The sequence below is a fragment of the Columba livia genome, chromosome 7 (genome assembly GCF_036013475.1).
Source record: "Columba livia isolate bColLiv1 breed racing homer chromosome 7, bColLiv1.pat.W.v2, whole genome shotgun sequence".
Lineage (NCBI taxonomy): Eukaryota > Metazoa > Chordata > Aves > Columbiformes > Columbidae > Columba > Columba livia.
In genome coordinates, this window is record NC_088608.1 from 18,359,396 (window position 1) to 18,374,906 (window position 15,511).

Below are 15,511 nucleotides of genomic sequence, written 5' to 3' on the forward strand. Positions count from 1 at the left end.
AGTGGAGTGCCAAACATCAAGTGGCTTCAACAAGTGCCTTTAAGCGCCTCTCAAGATCCCGAACAAGGCGTTCATATTGAATATAACAGCTGTTTAGTGCCTTTTGTGAGGGAAGAGGGAGCAGAAGCCAATCTTTCTAAGGTAACTTCAGCTGGAACTTCGTAGCCCATTTCAAAGGTGCTAGGAGTTTCCATAGCTGTTCTATCATTTTCAAATTATTTTATGAAGTTATTCAGAGGTTCTGGATTTAAACAATTTAGTAATTTCACCTTAAATTATAGACTTCCACACTTTCAAGTTAAGTTCCAAAGCACTTAAAATTCCCCACAATAAAAAGAGGACAATAAATTTAGTGACCTGGGGAGCACCAAGAGGCAAAATGATAAAAAAACATCCAAACCACAGACTTCTGAATTAGGTGGATATTTCAAACAAGCTTGAACAGGGGAACAGAAACTTCCTATTTGCTATATTCAATTCCAAAATTTAGAGGCTATTTATTTTGTGCATTGCAGTGCACAGATTAAGTACCAGATTTTCATGGAAAACAAGCATCTTTTTGAGAGAACAATTCCAGCTTTTTTTTTTAAACTGAGAGCAGCTGAAGGAAATGGATTCTGCCCAGCAGCAAACCACACAATTTTCACTTAAATGCTGGAGTGGCAATTTTATGGGGAGTAAAAAGCAGCACAGAAGAGAGGTTTTAGGATACTGAAGTGCTTTGTTTTGAAAGTGTTTAATTTGCAGGTATAAATCGTCAGAGAGATGTGTATGAAGTCAACACAGTGGTACAAGATGGACTGTTAAGTGATCAATTGTGGTATTTTCATTGCTAATTTTGGCAAATTCTCTTTCAATGATTATGCGTCAGTGTGAAGCATGTATATAAATTGGTTTAAGTTGATTAAACGATTATATCAGAAAAAGGCATAATCAACATTGCATTTTATTTTTCAACTCTGCAAGTAAAATATAATCTGAATTACTGTTGTACCAATAAGTTTAAACTCATGTAACTATTGAGATTTTGCTATTGCTGTTTTGTTCACTTTTTCTTCCTATGTCTCACTACAACCTTTGTCCCTTTTGACCATATTCTCCCTTAGGAAATGGCTGCCTGTTACTCCTATTGCCATAGAATCCATAACCAAAAAAGCTTGTTTCTTTTGCAAATAAAGTTATTCTGACACTGTTATTCACCTATCCTGAAGCTTATAAAGGTAAATTGCTGGCAGGTATGAAACCAGAACTCTGGACTCCAAACTTCAGTCCATTGCTCTAGTACTAAAACAAGCTGTTTTCTCAAATCATGAACAAGATTTTAGCGCTATAGTGCATAATTCTGTACCTGAGTCATGGGTTTCATTTCACTGTTATGTCCAGCACCAATAAGATAATGGGCCTTAATTCCCACTTCTTCAAATTTTGGGTTATCCTTAATCCACTGGAACAGAGCAAAGGCACTGAGCCGAGTCTTCGTGAAAATAATTCCTCTAGGTTCCTCGGTCTTTGTGAACTCCTCCATTAAAGTGTTTCGCAACTGTATTAGCTTCTCATTTTCATATTCTGGCTTTCTAGCCAACTCTTTCAGCTGCTTCTTTTTTGCTTTAGAAATAGCAAACGTAAATTAAGAAAAAGTAACCCTGTAAAATAACAGCTCTAGGAAAAACCAAACCAAACCAAACCAAACCAAACCAAACAAAACAAAGCAAAACAAAACAAAACAAAGAGCAGTTTTCTGCACAATTCTCCCAGCATGGCTAATGCATATCCAGTTTGAAGAGCTGTGGCATACCAACTATTTTTCAAGTGAGTTTACATTCATTAAAAACACCCTAATCAATCAAAATAAATCACCATTAACTTCTTAACATACACTTTTGCCTGTATTTCATGGTAAGAATAAGGAAAAGAAAAAAACTGTCTGTACACCAGAAGTGGTACAGAGTTAAGTGCAGTGTATTAGGGAGCTAAATCACAGCTTGTAATATTTGCAAACCAGTTTTAAAATAACGGAAGAAGTCTTACAAGTAGAAACAGATTAATATGCACAGCCCTCAGAGCTGACAATTTTTTAATAAATTTAGACATAAATTGTCGCTGGGACATTCATTAAACTAGGAATCCTCACTAGAAACATGCAATGTAATGAACACCAGGGTGGGTGTATTGTTACTGGTATTGCAGCTTTTGAAGGCATTTCAAAATGCTCAGTGAAATGTTAAATGAATTACTCCCTTCGCCAGGCACTTCTGACCATGACTGGGGAGGATTCCTCATGTGTTCTATTCTTTTAAAAAACTTCTAACATTTAAAAGCCTGTGTCATTGTCAGATGACCATACAAACACAATAATAACATTTTAAGGTGGGGGCTCTGTATATCAAGGTATTACAATCACTCTGAGGTGATCATAAAGCAGACTATTGTACTGTACCTTGTCCAATGCAATGGTAGTCAAAGTGTCACAGACTACTACACCACTTAGGCAGTGGCTTTCTGACTACAGTCTTATTCATAATTTAGAAGGTAATCAAACACATACAAACATATACAAAAATTAAATAGATGTAACAAACTCCCACAATTTTCCCCCTTAGTTAACCTACACTAAGGGCTGCAGTGAGTTTATCACCCAAAGATGAACCCTGCTCTTTAAAGCTGGAAATTTGAGATTTTCTTCCATTACTCTTGGCACATTCAGCAGTAAAATCAAAACAAATTGGAACATAACTTATTTTTCACTAAGTTCTTTGAACTTAATTTGCCTGTAGGAATGAAAGCAATCTAGAAAACTCAGTTTCATTTTGTAGTTAGTTTAACGTTTTGTTTCTCAGCAACAGCCCAGTACTGAAATTCTAAATAAGGGGGCATAAAGACAGGTATGAAGAGGCATTAAAAACCACAATGATATTATCTAACTAATCTATTTTTCTAAAAGTTTTTTTTAACATTTCCTGAATTACTTAAAAATGGCATTCTATATTTGTAGTTCATAGGATATAGGAAGTTGACATACAAGCTGCTGTAAAATCTATTTTCATTTGCCCCGCCCAGGAGTCATAGGCAAAGGGAGCAAACTCATCTACCTCCTCCTCATTGTAAAGGCAGTAAGGGAAAAAAAGATGCAAAGAAGATTAGTGTGTCAAGGACTAAATGAATTATAGTTCCAAGGTGAGTGATGAGAATAAAAGGCAACCAATTCTGATCTTTCCAATTTAATCCTCTATTTAATTCTCTCACTAATTGCTCTTTACCTGAAACTTACTCAGGGTCATCACTCCCATCTCTTAGTATATAGACAAACAAACTTTGGTAGAAAGGGCTGGTTAAGAACCTATCATTTCACGACTTTTGTATTCCATCTGCTCTACTTTTTACCCCTCAATAGTGTCTACTGGAATACACGTTCTATGTTTCCATCAGTGTCCTCAGGGACACTTTATTGGAGAAAAGCAGAGAACAGTTTTCACATACTATCAGCAAAAAGCAAGTGGGCCAAAGCTGACAAACTTCTACTACGTATTGGAATATGATCACACTATGGTGTTGTTTAACGTACTCCATACTGTATGAACTGGGACACCCAGATACTGTCATGATAAACGACACAGCACTCTCTAGGATGGAATAATTAATGGGTATGTTATTGCATAAGCTATGGATTTCAAATATTAAATATCACAATGTATTTCAAACTTACCATGAAATAAACCTATTAGAAATTCATCTGTTTCATCCTGTTTTGATACTGCTGGTTCATCATCATCGTCATCATCATCATTCCTTACTGTCTTCTTACTTTTCTCCTCCTTATAAAAGTTCTTTAGGTGATTGTATGCATCCACCATTCGGATGGTGTCATTTATCTGGAGAGCATCGTTATATTTCTTCAAGTGTTCCGCACAGACACGTTCCTTGCGTTTTTCTTCTTTTGCAGCTAAAAGTGGACAAAAAATACAAGAACATGCCTGGATACAGAATGACCCAAAGAATTCCAAAGCTGGGATATTTCTGCTATGCAGTTACCTTTTTTCTCTTCTCTAATCACCCACTGTTCATATGGCTGAGTTCCAAACTCAGATTTTGGATGAAGCTGGCAATAGTTTTGAATATCAGTCATGATCTCAGTAATTCTCTCTCTAAATGGATCCTAGAAATAAATTGATTACCAAAGTAAGTAAGCACCTTCTGGCAACAAAAACATTGGCTAGTACCACATTGAGTATTTTTTTAAAACATTAAACATTAAGTTAAAAAAAAACAGGTCAGGTGGCTAACTGCATTTAGAGCTGTGAAAACAAATCATTCAGAATATTACAAAAATTACAGTGTGAACTAACGTATGGTTTTAGTGAATATAATGTCACTCCAATACAAACATTTCAACTGTGGTTCAGAAGGTCTTTTGACCAGATACCTCAAAAATATAACTAATGTAAGTAAAAATTAGTTCTGTTTGACTTTACCAATACTCTTCCATACAAAGGAAAGCAGCAGGTAAATACATGCATGTTCAAATTAGCACTATGGATGACAACAAATCTATAGAGAAAGAGCATTAGCCAAAAGTTCTGGATACCACACAACACACTTTTAAAGGGCCATATAACTTAAATGCTGATTTGTTTGAAAAAACATACCCTTCTTTTGTCATCTGCAATCACAGTCTTCTTATATGGTTCCTTCACTTGATTCTTCAATTGGGAGGCATGCTCTTCAACAGTCATGATTCTACACGCATCGAGATTGGCACAGATCTGGGAGAAGTTATTTGAGAAATGTTATTTCTCTTAACATTTAATGAGTTATTCCACACGAAAAGTGAATTAATGCAACAGAGCTTCTCATTTAGATATTTTATATAATTTTGTTTTCTTCCTATAAAAATTGGATACAGACACTATCAGCATAACAAAGTCCAAATCTTTGAAAGTCATTTGACATAAGATCAACAAATTACCTTTTAGGCCAGAAGTGATTCTCGCATGCAGGAAAAAACTTGTAGATCAAAGCGCAAAACAGGTATTTTGAAAAAGAAAATCTACCTTCAACACTTTGGAAGAGTAGGTTTTAGAGCACAAAAGAAATAAACAAAAACAATGGTGAAATAGAAAAAAGAAAATTATGTTAGGGAGTAATTATAACAAGGTAATGAGAGTAGAAAATAATTTGAAATTATCTTTCTTGGAATAGGGAGAGAGAAAATTTCTGTGCTAACTTCATGACTGGACTTTTCTACTTTTGATCTCTTCTGAGAAGAAAATATGTACGTTTTTGTCACTAAGTCTAAAGTAATAAGGAGAAATCTTAAAATTTGTATGAGCAGAGAAAACAGGAAATGAAGTCTGGCAGGTAACTTTTTTAATGTCTTCAGCAGTAGTTAACTACATATTTGGATTACAGTTCTTTAGATACAAACCCCAGCATCTTATCGTTAAGATTTCAGAGCTGATGAAAATGAATTCTCTGCTTTTTCCGTTGCCAGAAAATCTTTTCTGTTAAAATACCTTGCAATTCTATCTACTTCAATACAGCATAAAAGCGTCCTGCAGGCTTCGCCTATTCAATACCAGATTCTGGTTTTGTGCAGTTTGCTAGTCAGGAGTTTTGCCTGGACTACTGGGCTAAATTCTACTGTTGTATTGCTAATGTAAATCCATTGAAATTCAAATATAATGATTTCTTTAAGTATAGAATTTAACCAATTAGCTCCAGTCAGGTGTTTATCCAACTACACAATACTTCTATCTCAATAAGTAACTCTGCTCTCAAGAAAAACATTTACATGCTACCTGTATCTCACAAGTGGTTTCTCCTTCTTTAAGCATTCAACTTCATTTTTCACTTTCTCGGATCCACAAAAAAAACCCGCTTAGTCATTCTAGAAATACAGATATAAATTACCGTGATCTCTCTAGGATTTATGAATACACAGCAAATTCTAATCTATCAACAGAAAAGTAAGATTTTTATTAAATACAAAACCTCCCTATTTTGTGGATTTCTTGCCTCTGATCTTAACCTGATAATTTTTTCAAGCGAGGCAATCTTTTTACTTCCCTTTTCAGTAACCCTGCTTCCCAGTCAAGTAACTTTTATTTTCCATTAATTTGTAGTGGGTCAATTTACTGAATGCCTTTGAGCTGAACCCCCATGTACAGATGAAAATAATAAACCAGATTATATATTTGGAAACTAACAGTGACTTTAAAAGTTTTCCTTGAACATGTCAATATCCCTTTGATGGTTTGCAAATATGAAGGCTATTTACTTTCAGAATATGTTCTTCAGCTTTTGAGTTGGATGTTGCACCTCCTACACCAGGTGAGGCTGTAAGTCCCAGAATCTGAGGCTGTGGGATCAGTGGTTTGTTTTCTTTTGCTAGCTTCCTGTTCTTCATCTTTTCTTTTAAGTAACGTCGCATTATATTATTGTAGACACCTTCCTTCTGAGTGTGATGACATTCATCAATAATGATGAGTGAAAAATCTGAAAAAAAACAAACAAACCCTGAAATTATTAATTTTCTTTCAAATGCAGAATTTGTGTGACTAAATCTTCTTACAGGTAAGGATACTGTAGAAGAGAACCAGTCAGTTTGTTTGAGGCCAAACGTATTAGGAAATCTGTAGTGCTGGAGGAAGGTGTGGATGGAAGCTGTATATGGAATATGGACTTTGGAATCTTTGCTAAAGTCCTCATGTGTCAAGTAGTTTTACATTTCTTGTAGTGTAGAAAGCTTTTCTATCTTTGCAATAAAACCAATCTGATGGTATAAAGAATTTCAGCGAGATATTTTTAATAAACTAATATGTTTTTACCACTGCTTAAGTCAATCTTGCCTTTTATATCCATAACTGTATCCGACAAACTACATATTGTTTATAAGAAGATACATGTTAGAAGCCTTTTAGACATCTGAGAAAGCCCTGTCCTGATAAAAGTTTGCTTCCATTTTATAGCAACACAGAGATTTCCTCCCTATTCCTGTCCAGTTAAAAGATTTATATTACTTTATGGATGTGTCACTGGAAAGAACAAACAGACGGTGGTAGCACTACCAATCATCTCTCTTTTGTAGCAGAGGAAACTGCTGAAGATTCAGACAGGTATTATATGCTTTTTAGTCAGACCACATTTACATGCAACAAGTAAAGTACTATATGATAAGGAAAATTAATATTATTTTGGGTTTGTTTTACATTTGTTTAAATTTGTCACAAACATGGAAAACATCCCTTTAATTTATCTGCATATGCAACCAGTGACATGTATTTCAAGATTCTGATTTGAAAGACTCATGAACGTTTCTCCATTTCTCTAACAGCAAAACTGGTTTATGGAGCTCCCACTCTTCCTGTAGCTGGCCAATAACTCTCTATTTTGACATTGTTTCTTACAATTCAACAAAAGGCTGTGGAAAAGACTGTAAAGTGGTCTTGTTTTCACATTAGCGTGCTCAAATTGATGCATTGCTACAATGAGTTTGCAACAACTGGCAGCAAAAGTCGGAAACTAATACAGAGTTAGAACACTCAGTTGGCCTTTCTGCTGGAGAATACATCATGCAACTTCATTTTTGAAGAACCAAAGAAAGGTGGAGATTGAACAAGGGAAATTTTATTCAAAGGCTAAACAAAAGACTACTGCTAGTAAAGCAAGCTAGTCACTCGGGAAATCCGATCATCTTCACACAAGTGGTTCAGGAAGCCAGTTTGGACTGGAGTAATGTGATTTCAAACCTAAATTCCCATTTATTTCTAAGACTTCTATATATTGCAAAACTTCAGAAGCAGTGCTGGCACTTTCTCAGTTATTTTGCCAACATGAAATTACTCCCTCTTATTTTGACCATCTTCTCTGTAACACATATTCCTATCATTACTCAGGAAGAACCTAATCCACCAGAAGAGATGTGCTTCTACTAAGGAAGTGACACACAGCTTTTAGAAAGTCCACACAGTGACCTGAGCCCTTGGTAAAGGGGGTATATGTGGTAAAATGCAATTAAGATAGTCCCCTCCATTTCACTGAAGCTGAAATTCCATGTTACATGTAATACAGACCTCTGTGCAAACAGATGAAAAAAGCATGAACAGAAATTAGACATAAAAAACTTATAACTAATTAGGATGGTTTAATATAGGCTGTGAGCTAACCAAGTCATAGCCATAAAAATGGAGCTGCCTCCATTCAGGCTTGCTTGGCTTTGGTCCAGCTGAACTTACTATTAATTTCATAGGTGTAATAGCAAGGCCCGCTTTGTAGGGCCACCTCAGTTCTAGAAAAAATACAGCTCCTTAGGAAGGAAACTTTGCAAGGTGTGAAACCCATGAAAAAACCCACTTCTTTACATAAGCTGGTTGGGACTCAGCCCGATTCCAATCCGGTCAGCAGTTCCTGTAGAAATGTTCACATGCCTCTATATGGCATTCCAAATGATTCACATTTGTGAAGGTTTATTAACTTATCTGCAGTGGAAAGGAAGTAAGTATAAGAAAATGTCTGGTACTGCAATTCCGAGGTATCGAAGTGGCTCTGCAGGAGTTAGTTTGCATCAAGCAGTACTCCAGTCAGCAGTAGGCACTAACAGATATGCTGAGCCCTCGGGTTTCTCTGCTGTCCAGACAACACTCAGACAAGTGCTTCTTTTATCTCAGATCCATTAGTTTGAATATCACAGCTCTGCCATCAGCTACATCCTGCCCCATCCACAAAAGAGTTGACTGCATGAAGATAGAGGGAGAAGTTAACATCTCTCAGAGGAGAGTCACTGCAGCCCAAATCCTGCACCAGAAGTCATGAGCTGTTCCATTATTTGTTTCTAATGGCAGATAATTCCATTTCCTTTCTGATCTCCCATAGATATCTGCCACTTCAGTATTCTGGGCAAACAATTTTACTGCATCTCATCTTGTATCTTCTGTTTACTCCAGCTTCCTTAATCTGCTGTGGGAGGTCATTATATCTGCCAGCCTTAGAGAGATAGTTCTAAGTAACCGTTTCTCTGTATGTTAGCAAAATGATAAGAGTTTCAAGAATAAAACTTTGTAACAGATTGGCTTTTATCTTGTGTTCCATTGTATTTCTCAAACTACCAACTGCATTTGAGTTATTATATTTTTTTCTCATTCTGTTCATGGCTTCTATGTGATATAACTCAATGCTCTACCAAGCTTGGAAAGTGGAATCAGTATGTCTGCATTTGCATGAAGTTTTGCTTGAGCTAGATAAAATAGGAAGCATAACAAATATTTAGTACAAATGAACTGTAATAGTCTAATTTGGCTTGAAAAAATTGCATGCTTACTAAGATTTGTTTTTGACTCTCAGCTTGCATTTGTAAAACCAGTCAACTGAAAAAAACATTAACTACTGAACATGGCACATTTTTACTCTGCATTTTTCGAGGATAGTGACACACTTTTAGCCCTTCTCTAAAAATTTCAGAATTAAAAACTTGCCTGATAAGTGGACACCTTCTTCATCTTCCTTGGCTGCATCTAACAGTGAATTCTCAAGGATCTGTGCTGTACTGATGATGACATCATTTCTTCTGACAACTTCAGGAAATGAGATTTTCAGCTGAGAATCGCCACTTAAACCAATAACCCGATACCAACGCTTCAGGAATGGATTAAACTCCTTTCGTAAATGTTGTTCTACCAATGGTACCTGAATAAAAGTTTCCAAATAATTTACACCAAAGCATATGTAAGATTAAAAATGCATGCCTGTTTGCCAGAAATGTTGTTAGGTGAAATGCACTTCATACAAAAAATACTTTTTAAAAAAACCCCAAATATCTCCTTATTCACTGCAGGGTAGGATTAAAAAACCCACAACCTACCAAGCAGAAAAAAACAAAACCAAACACTAAAAACCCGCAAACCAACCCCTCCCCTCCAGTTGCTCCTATGAAGTCTTTTTGTCCCAAGAACTTTGCCTTAACTGTACCTTAGAAAGAATGAACAAAACATGGACCCTCTGGCTCTTCAACTGATTTTATAACATGCTATCAATTTATATATGTCAATATTACAATAGAAGATTACACGTGATAAATTTAACTATAAAAAATAAAACAATTATCCGAAAATCTGACAGAATATTCCCTATCTACTGTGAAACTCATTAGGTGGCCTTCATTACCAAATCCAAACACAGAATGTGAAAAATATTTGAAGTTTTTAAAAATATGATACTAGTTCTATTCATTCTAACATGCAGTTGTACTTTTTCCAACAACGTGGTTATTCTGGCACACCTAAATTTGTACTTGCACTGGGGCAATCTAAAATCATTCATGCACGCACCATGATGATGGTGCAATGTAGATGACAGTCTAGAGCTATATGCCTTTAAACATAGATACAGCTGGAGAAGCCAAGTAATGTGTTTATATTCATTTTACAAGTTCTACATTAAGAGTACATGAGGTTTGAAAAATGCTGTGGGTTTTTTTTTTTTTTTTTTAATGGACCAACATACCTTATTAACAAGTACTATAACTTTTCCAGGCTCCGATGCTCTTTTCTTCTTATCCAAGTGATCTTTAGTAATGTAAACAGCCACTCTGGTTTTACCACTGCCTGTAGGGAGACATATTATAATATTCTCCCCATTCAGTGCTGGCTTTGCAACTTCCATCTGGTAATCTCTCAGGATCAGATCTGGCTCAGGTGAAGATCTGCTTTCCATTTCACCTTCATCTAAGGGTACAAAGAAATTAAAATATCAAACAGGAGGCATAGAACATTTATCAGAATATTGAACAAGTGTCAAAGGGAAAAATATTAATTTACTAACAGAAGCATCTCCTGAATAAATAGAAACAAGGCATATTAACATAGGTAATGGTGCTCTGTGGACCTGTACATCTCTGGATCTGAACTGCTTACATCCAGTCACCAAGCAGGGTAGGCAGAATACAACAACGTGTCTTTACTCACCTATATTGACATGTCTTTTATTATGTATGAACTTAAGTGATTCAGGTCAGTAGCACTGGGACCAACAAAGGTGGTGTTCAGAGCTGCTGTATTTATAATCTAGCCAATCATATGTGACATTCTCTTTCATCACTACTGAAATTTATTTGATTGCAAGTGAGCTACCTTTGTAAATACTTCCCAGAGATGGAAAAAAAGGATGGAGCCATAGGAAGAAAAAGAGATAGGGACTACTTAAGAAACGATGAAGGGAGTTATAAAGTAGGAAGGCCAAAGAGATAAGAAAATCCAATTGCCCATACAAGATAGACCTAACTGCAGACTGTATCACACCTATTCATGGTAGATCGTGCTGCTTCCAGACTGACTCACACATAATGCAATCAAACCATTCACTAAAAAGCCATATACATTTGCCAATTGAAGGCCAGATCCTTCCATCCATCATATAAAATACAATGGCAGGGAGCTCAAATCTATGGCTCACAGGTGAAACAAACAACATTAAAAAGTTAAAAGTAGAAAAATGCTGTTGTGTTATTTCAGGCAGTAACAAAAGGGTATCAAGCCTTTTGAGTTTTTACATGTATTAGAAAGTAAAAAATTACATATATTAGTATCAGAAAGATTTATTTCAATGGAGTTTTGGGCTTTTTTCCCCCTACAGATATGTTTGAATCACAGTCAAAGCATTAACTATCCTCAGCGAAGAAAAGGCACAAATCCACCTTACTAGACTAAAAATGAGGGCAAAACCCCTTTAGTTTTATTTCCTGGTGATATCATTAAATGAAGAATCACAAGGATTTTATTATCACTGATACATTACATACAAAATAAGTGTATTATTCTAGTATCCCCGATTCCATTAAATAAAATTAAACTAACAAAAAGTAATGAAGCTTGCTAAAATACTGCTGATGGAAACATCCGAATGCCATTCTTAAGTGTTTTTTGCTTGTTTTACCTTTTAGTGTGAGTGCAGTACTACCTGGAACACAGGGAAATTCACACCAGAGAGTACTTGCTGTTACTTATCTTGACTTCTACTACTCTCTTTGAGGAAGAACGTTGTTTGTTTTCTGGTTGGCTAAATTCAATAGTTCAATCACATTGAAACTGGCACTTTATCACCCATCTGTTTGGTTAAATTTCAGTTCCTTAACATCCTCACTTAACTGTCCAGGCCTAAAAAATATTTAACTTTGCTCTCTCCTTGGTTCCTCAGCCCCTGTTTTGACAAAGCCTAACACAGGAGTCTCTTCATAGGATATGGTTCCATTACAGAATTTTCACTGTGAAAAATGTAACTTTAGGGAAGGTAAAATAAACACGGTAATTATTATTGTTGTCATCCTAATTCCACCATTTGTCTTAAATGTAAAATGATCCTTGCACAGTAAACTGCTACTAAATCCACATGATTCTTTTCATTAAAATACAAATAATGTCAGTGCATTAAGACACTATCCAAATATTCCTGTTAATACAACAGCCTTACTACAAAATTTCAAATTATAAAAATCCACAAATATCACAAAGTCCATCTGTACCTCCTTAGCTTGTTTTCTCATAGTTGCTCTCACTGAGTTTATTAGGCATGATGAAAAAGCATGAATGATTTCGGAAATATTTTAACTAGTTGTTTTTAAAGCACACATGTAAAAAGAACATAGAGCAAGTAAACACTAGAAAAAAAAATATTCTGCATTCTTCACATAACTGTAGTGATTTATTTTTTTTCTACTTGAGTAGCAGCCAATGCCCAGTTTACTTAATCGCAGATTTTTCATGAATCTTAAAGGATCAGGCCATATATATATATATATATATATATATATATATATGCTGCCACATACCAGTAGCCTACATCAGCCTGACAAACTAGTGTGCCTGTCCACAGAACAGAGAAGTTTCTGTGCCCAGACACTTCATGTGATGCAGTGAGGAAAAAATACAATGTGACTGACGAGTCACCTCAGTCCATGTGGAAGTGCAAAGTATATTCTTCACAGTTAGGAATACACAGACTAAAATCCTAGCTATAGGGTAGCAATTTACATCTGAGATATCCTGAATTTTCTGTGTGCTCACAAAATACATGGGTTTTAATATTTAAAAATATTGAAACGATTCTAAAAGCATTTATATTAAACACTTTGCAGGCATATGATATATAAAATTTAAATTGATTTTACTAATTTAATACTAGCTTTATACTAGGCAGAGCTGGCCTGAAAGGTACCAAGATTGTTTCTAGCCCTTGCACAAGACACAGTCCCTGCACAAACTTTATAAAGGCTAGATTCCAAGGGGTGACTGGTTTCTCCTGAATTCTGTGTAGATAAACACTGTTCACCATGGTGGACAGCTGCAAATTTATTCTGCCTGAGGTCTATGATTAAAAAAAAAAAATAATAAAAAAATAAATAAAAAGGTGATGTCTTTTACAACAGCAGTGTTTAATTGGGTTCAGAGGCTACATATAGCAAGTTCATATCTGTCTGCAAAGTATTATCTAAACACAGTCCAATATTTCGTTTAAAACTATATTGAGAACTTGCACATATGTTTAAATGTGAGATTTGCAAAGGCCTTCAGATAGTAACCTCCAATGATTACACTGCTTTTACAAACAAGGCTAAATTACTTAGGTCCAAAGCAGACCTTCATTACTGTTCTGTAGGTACCCTGGGAATGCTTCTTGTCACCTTCAGATGCCTCTAAAGCATGTCCTGTTCCCTCTCACATACCCTATGCAGGGGCCACGCACAATCTAACTCCTCTCTGAGAGCAAAAGAAGTACATATATAAGGCAGCATTATGAATATCTGTACAGGCGACTGCACTGGATGACTTCTGGAAGTCCCTTCCAGCCTATGTGATTCTATCATTCTACATCACTGACCATTTTGTATGATGATGATGATGTATAGAGACCTATTCAGATGATCTCAGTAAATCAACTCTTTCAGGGCTTGGAGTTAAGTCCCGATCCATGAAAATGGCATCTGTTTTCCAACAAAATAAGAGGAAGCCTGACATCTAAATACTGTGAACTAGACTTTGCAGTCAAAAGCTTCCACTGATCTTTGTTCCAGCCCATTCAAAGAGTGCTTACCCTCCACAGCTTATTTTGCAATTACTAAATAATGGAAGGAAAACATACCTGAATCACTGGTTGTGCAGCTGTGTCCCAAGTTTTCTTTCAAGTTACTGACACTTCCATCTCCTATGGAGACATCTGACTCTAAATGAAAAACACAAACAAATGTAGCATAGTGTATTTGCTACATATAGCAAAATCATATTGTTTGCTCTCTTGCTAAGTTGTTAAAATAGGCTAGACAAACGCCTGGCAGGGATGGCTGAGGTATAATTTCCTTTATTACACTTCCTAGGTAAACAAAATACTGGGAACAATATAATTCATTTTCATATGAAAGAAAATAGGGAGTTGAAGATGGAAATCTAAATGGCAGAGGTAAGGCAATGTGGATCATGATTTATTGTTGTCAGCTATGTTCTGTTTGCTTGAAAGCAAAGGTGCAGACATGATTGTCTGCATGTTTCTCTCTAGCCCTGTTTTACTGTATCCTTTCGGAGGGGTGAATGGCCAAGAAAGAAGAAAGAAAAACATGTTGGCCTACTGGGTACACAGCACTGCTGGCAAACTGAAGACATTATCTTTTACTCCCTGTAAGCCATGTGAGTTACATCTGTTGTAGAAGAAACAGTAAAAAGCAGAACTGTGATTTTTTTTTTTAAGGGGTTTCCTCACATAACATGAAAAGAGTAAACAATATTTCCCAGGGAAATAAAAGCAGAGAGGAATTATTAAATCTTCCAAACTGCAAGTAAAAGCAGTGACCGATAATCCTGTTACATTGCGACAGAAATCTGGAAAGTTTACTGCAGATATTCTAATGCTAAGCTCTCCCTCTGCTGGGCAATCAGTGTATTACACTGTCTCTTTTTCAGTCACAAATGTAGTTTACATCGCTAGATTTTCCAAAACTCAGGCCTTTTAATATCTGAAGAGATACACAGTTCTTCTGGAAAAATCTGCTGCAAGCAGCCTCACCCTGCACTCAGCTTACCTGCAGCACTGTGCAACTGAGCTCATAGTATGCTTGAGAAATCAGTCAGAATAACTGAGCTGTTTTGCTTAGTTATCTTGTGAACTTGTGTCCTATCAAGTTTTTAATCCTTTTTTTCCAATGAATATCCCATTATGGTCCATATCTGTATTGTCCTCAACTTATTGTCCCTCAAAATATTTAATAAAGCAAAACAGATGCTGTGAATGAGAGTTTAGAAATGAAGTTACAGTCTTTTTGAATGGTACTCCTATAATACACACTACAAAATCTTAGTAAGTGAGGTGGAAATTATATCTAGTCTGCGTTCAGTAAGAACATGACTTTCCTTTATGCAAGTTTTGCTCTCCTTGAAAGGTGAATGAATAACAGAAACTGCTATTTCTCAGACAAGTTATAATGTAGACAACTGAAATGAAGCTACCTTAGCTACCACCAGCAGTCAGGTATTTATGT

The 15,511-nt window shown here is 35.9% G+C and overlaps 1 protein-coding gene across 1 annotated transcript in view; it reads right to left on the bottom strand.

The window, feature by feature from the left end:
• IFIH1 (interferon induced with helicase C domain 1) overlaps positions 1 to 15,511 on the bottom strand; it is a 30,544-nt gene that overhangs the window by 5,077 nt on the left and 9,956 nt on the right. Inside the window, exons 4-11 of the mRNA XM_021290952.2 lie at positions 14,125 to 14,205; positions 10,495 to 10,715; positions 9,468 to 9,678; positions 6,275 to 6,492; positions 4,644 to 4,760; positions 4,030 to 4,153; positions 3,704 to 3,940; positions 1,349 to 1,605 (exon numbers count right to left, since the gene is read on the bottom strand). Of these exons, the coding sequence (XP_021146627.2) occupies positions 1,349 to 1,605; positions 3,704 to 3,940; positions 4,030 to 4,153; positions 4,644 to 4,760; positions 6,275 to 6,492; positions 9,468 to 9,678; positions 10,495 to 10,715; positions 14,125 to 14,205 (1,466 nt within the window). The remainder of the gene's footprint in view (positions 1 to 1,348; positions 1,606 to 3,703; positions 3,941 to 4,029; positions 4,154 to 4,643; positions 4,761 to 6,274; positions 6,493 to 9,467; positions 9,679 to 10,494; positions 10,716 to 14,124; positions 14,206 to 15,511) is intronic.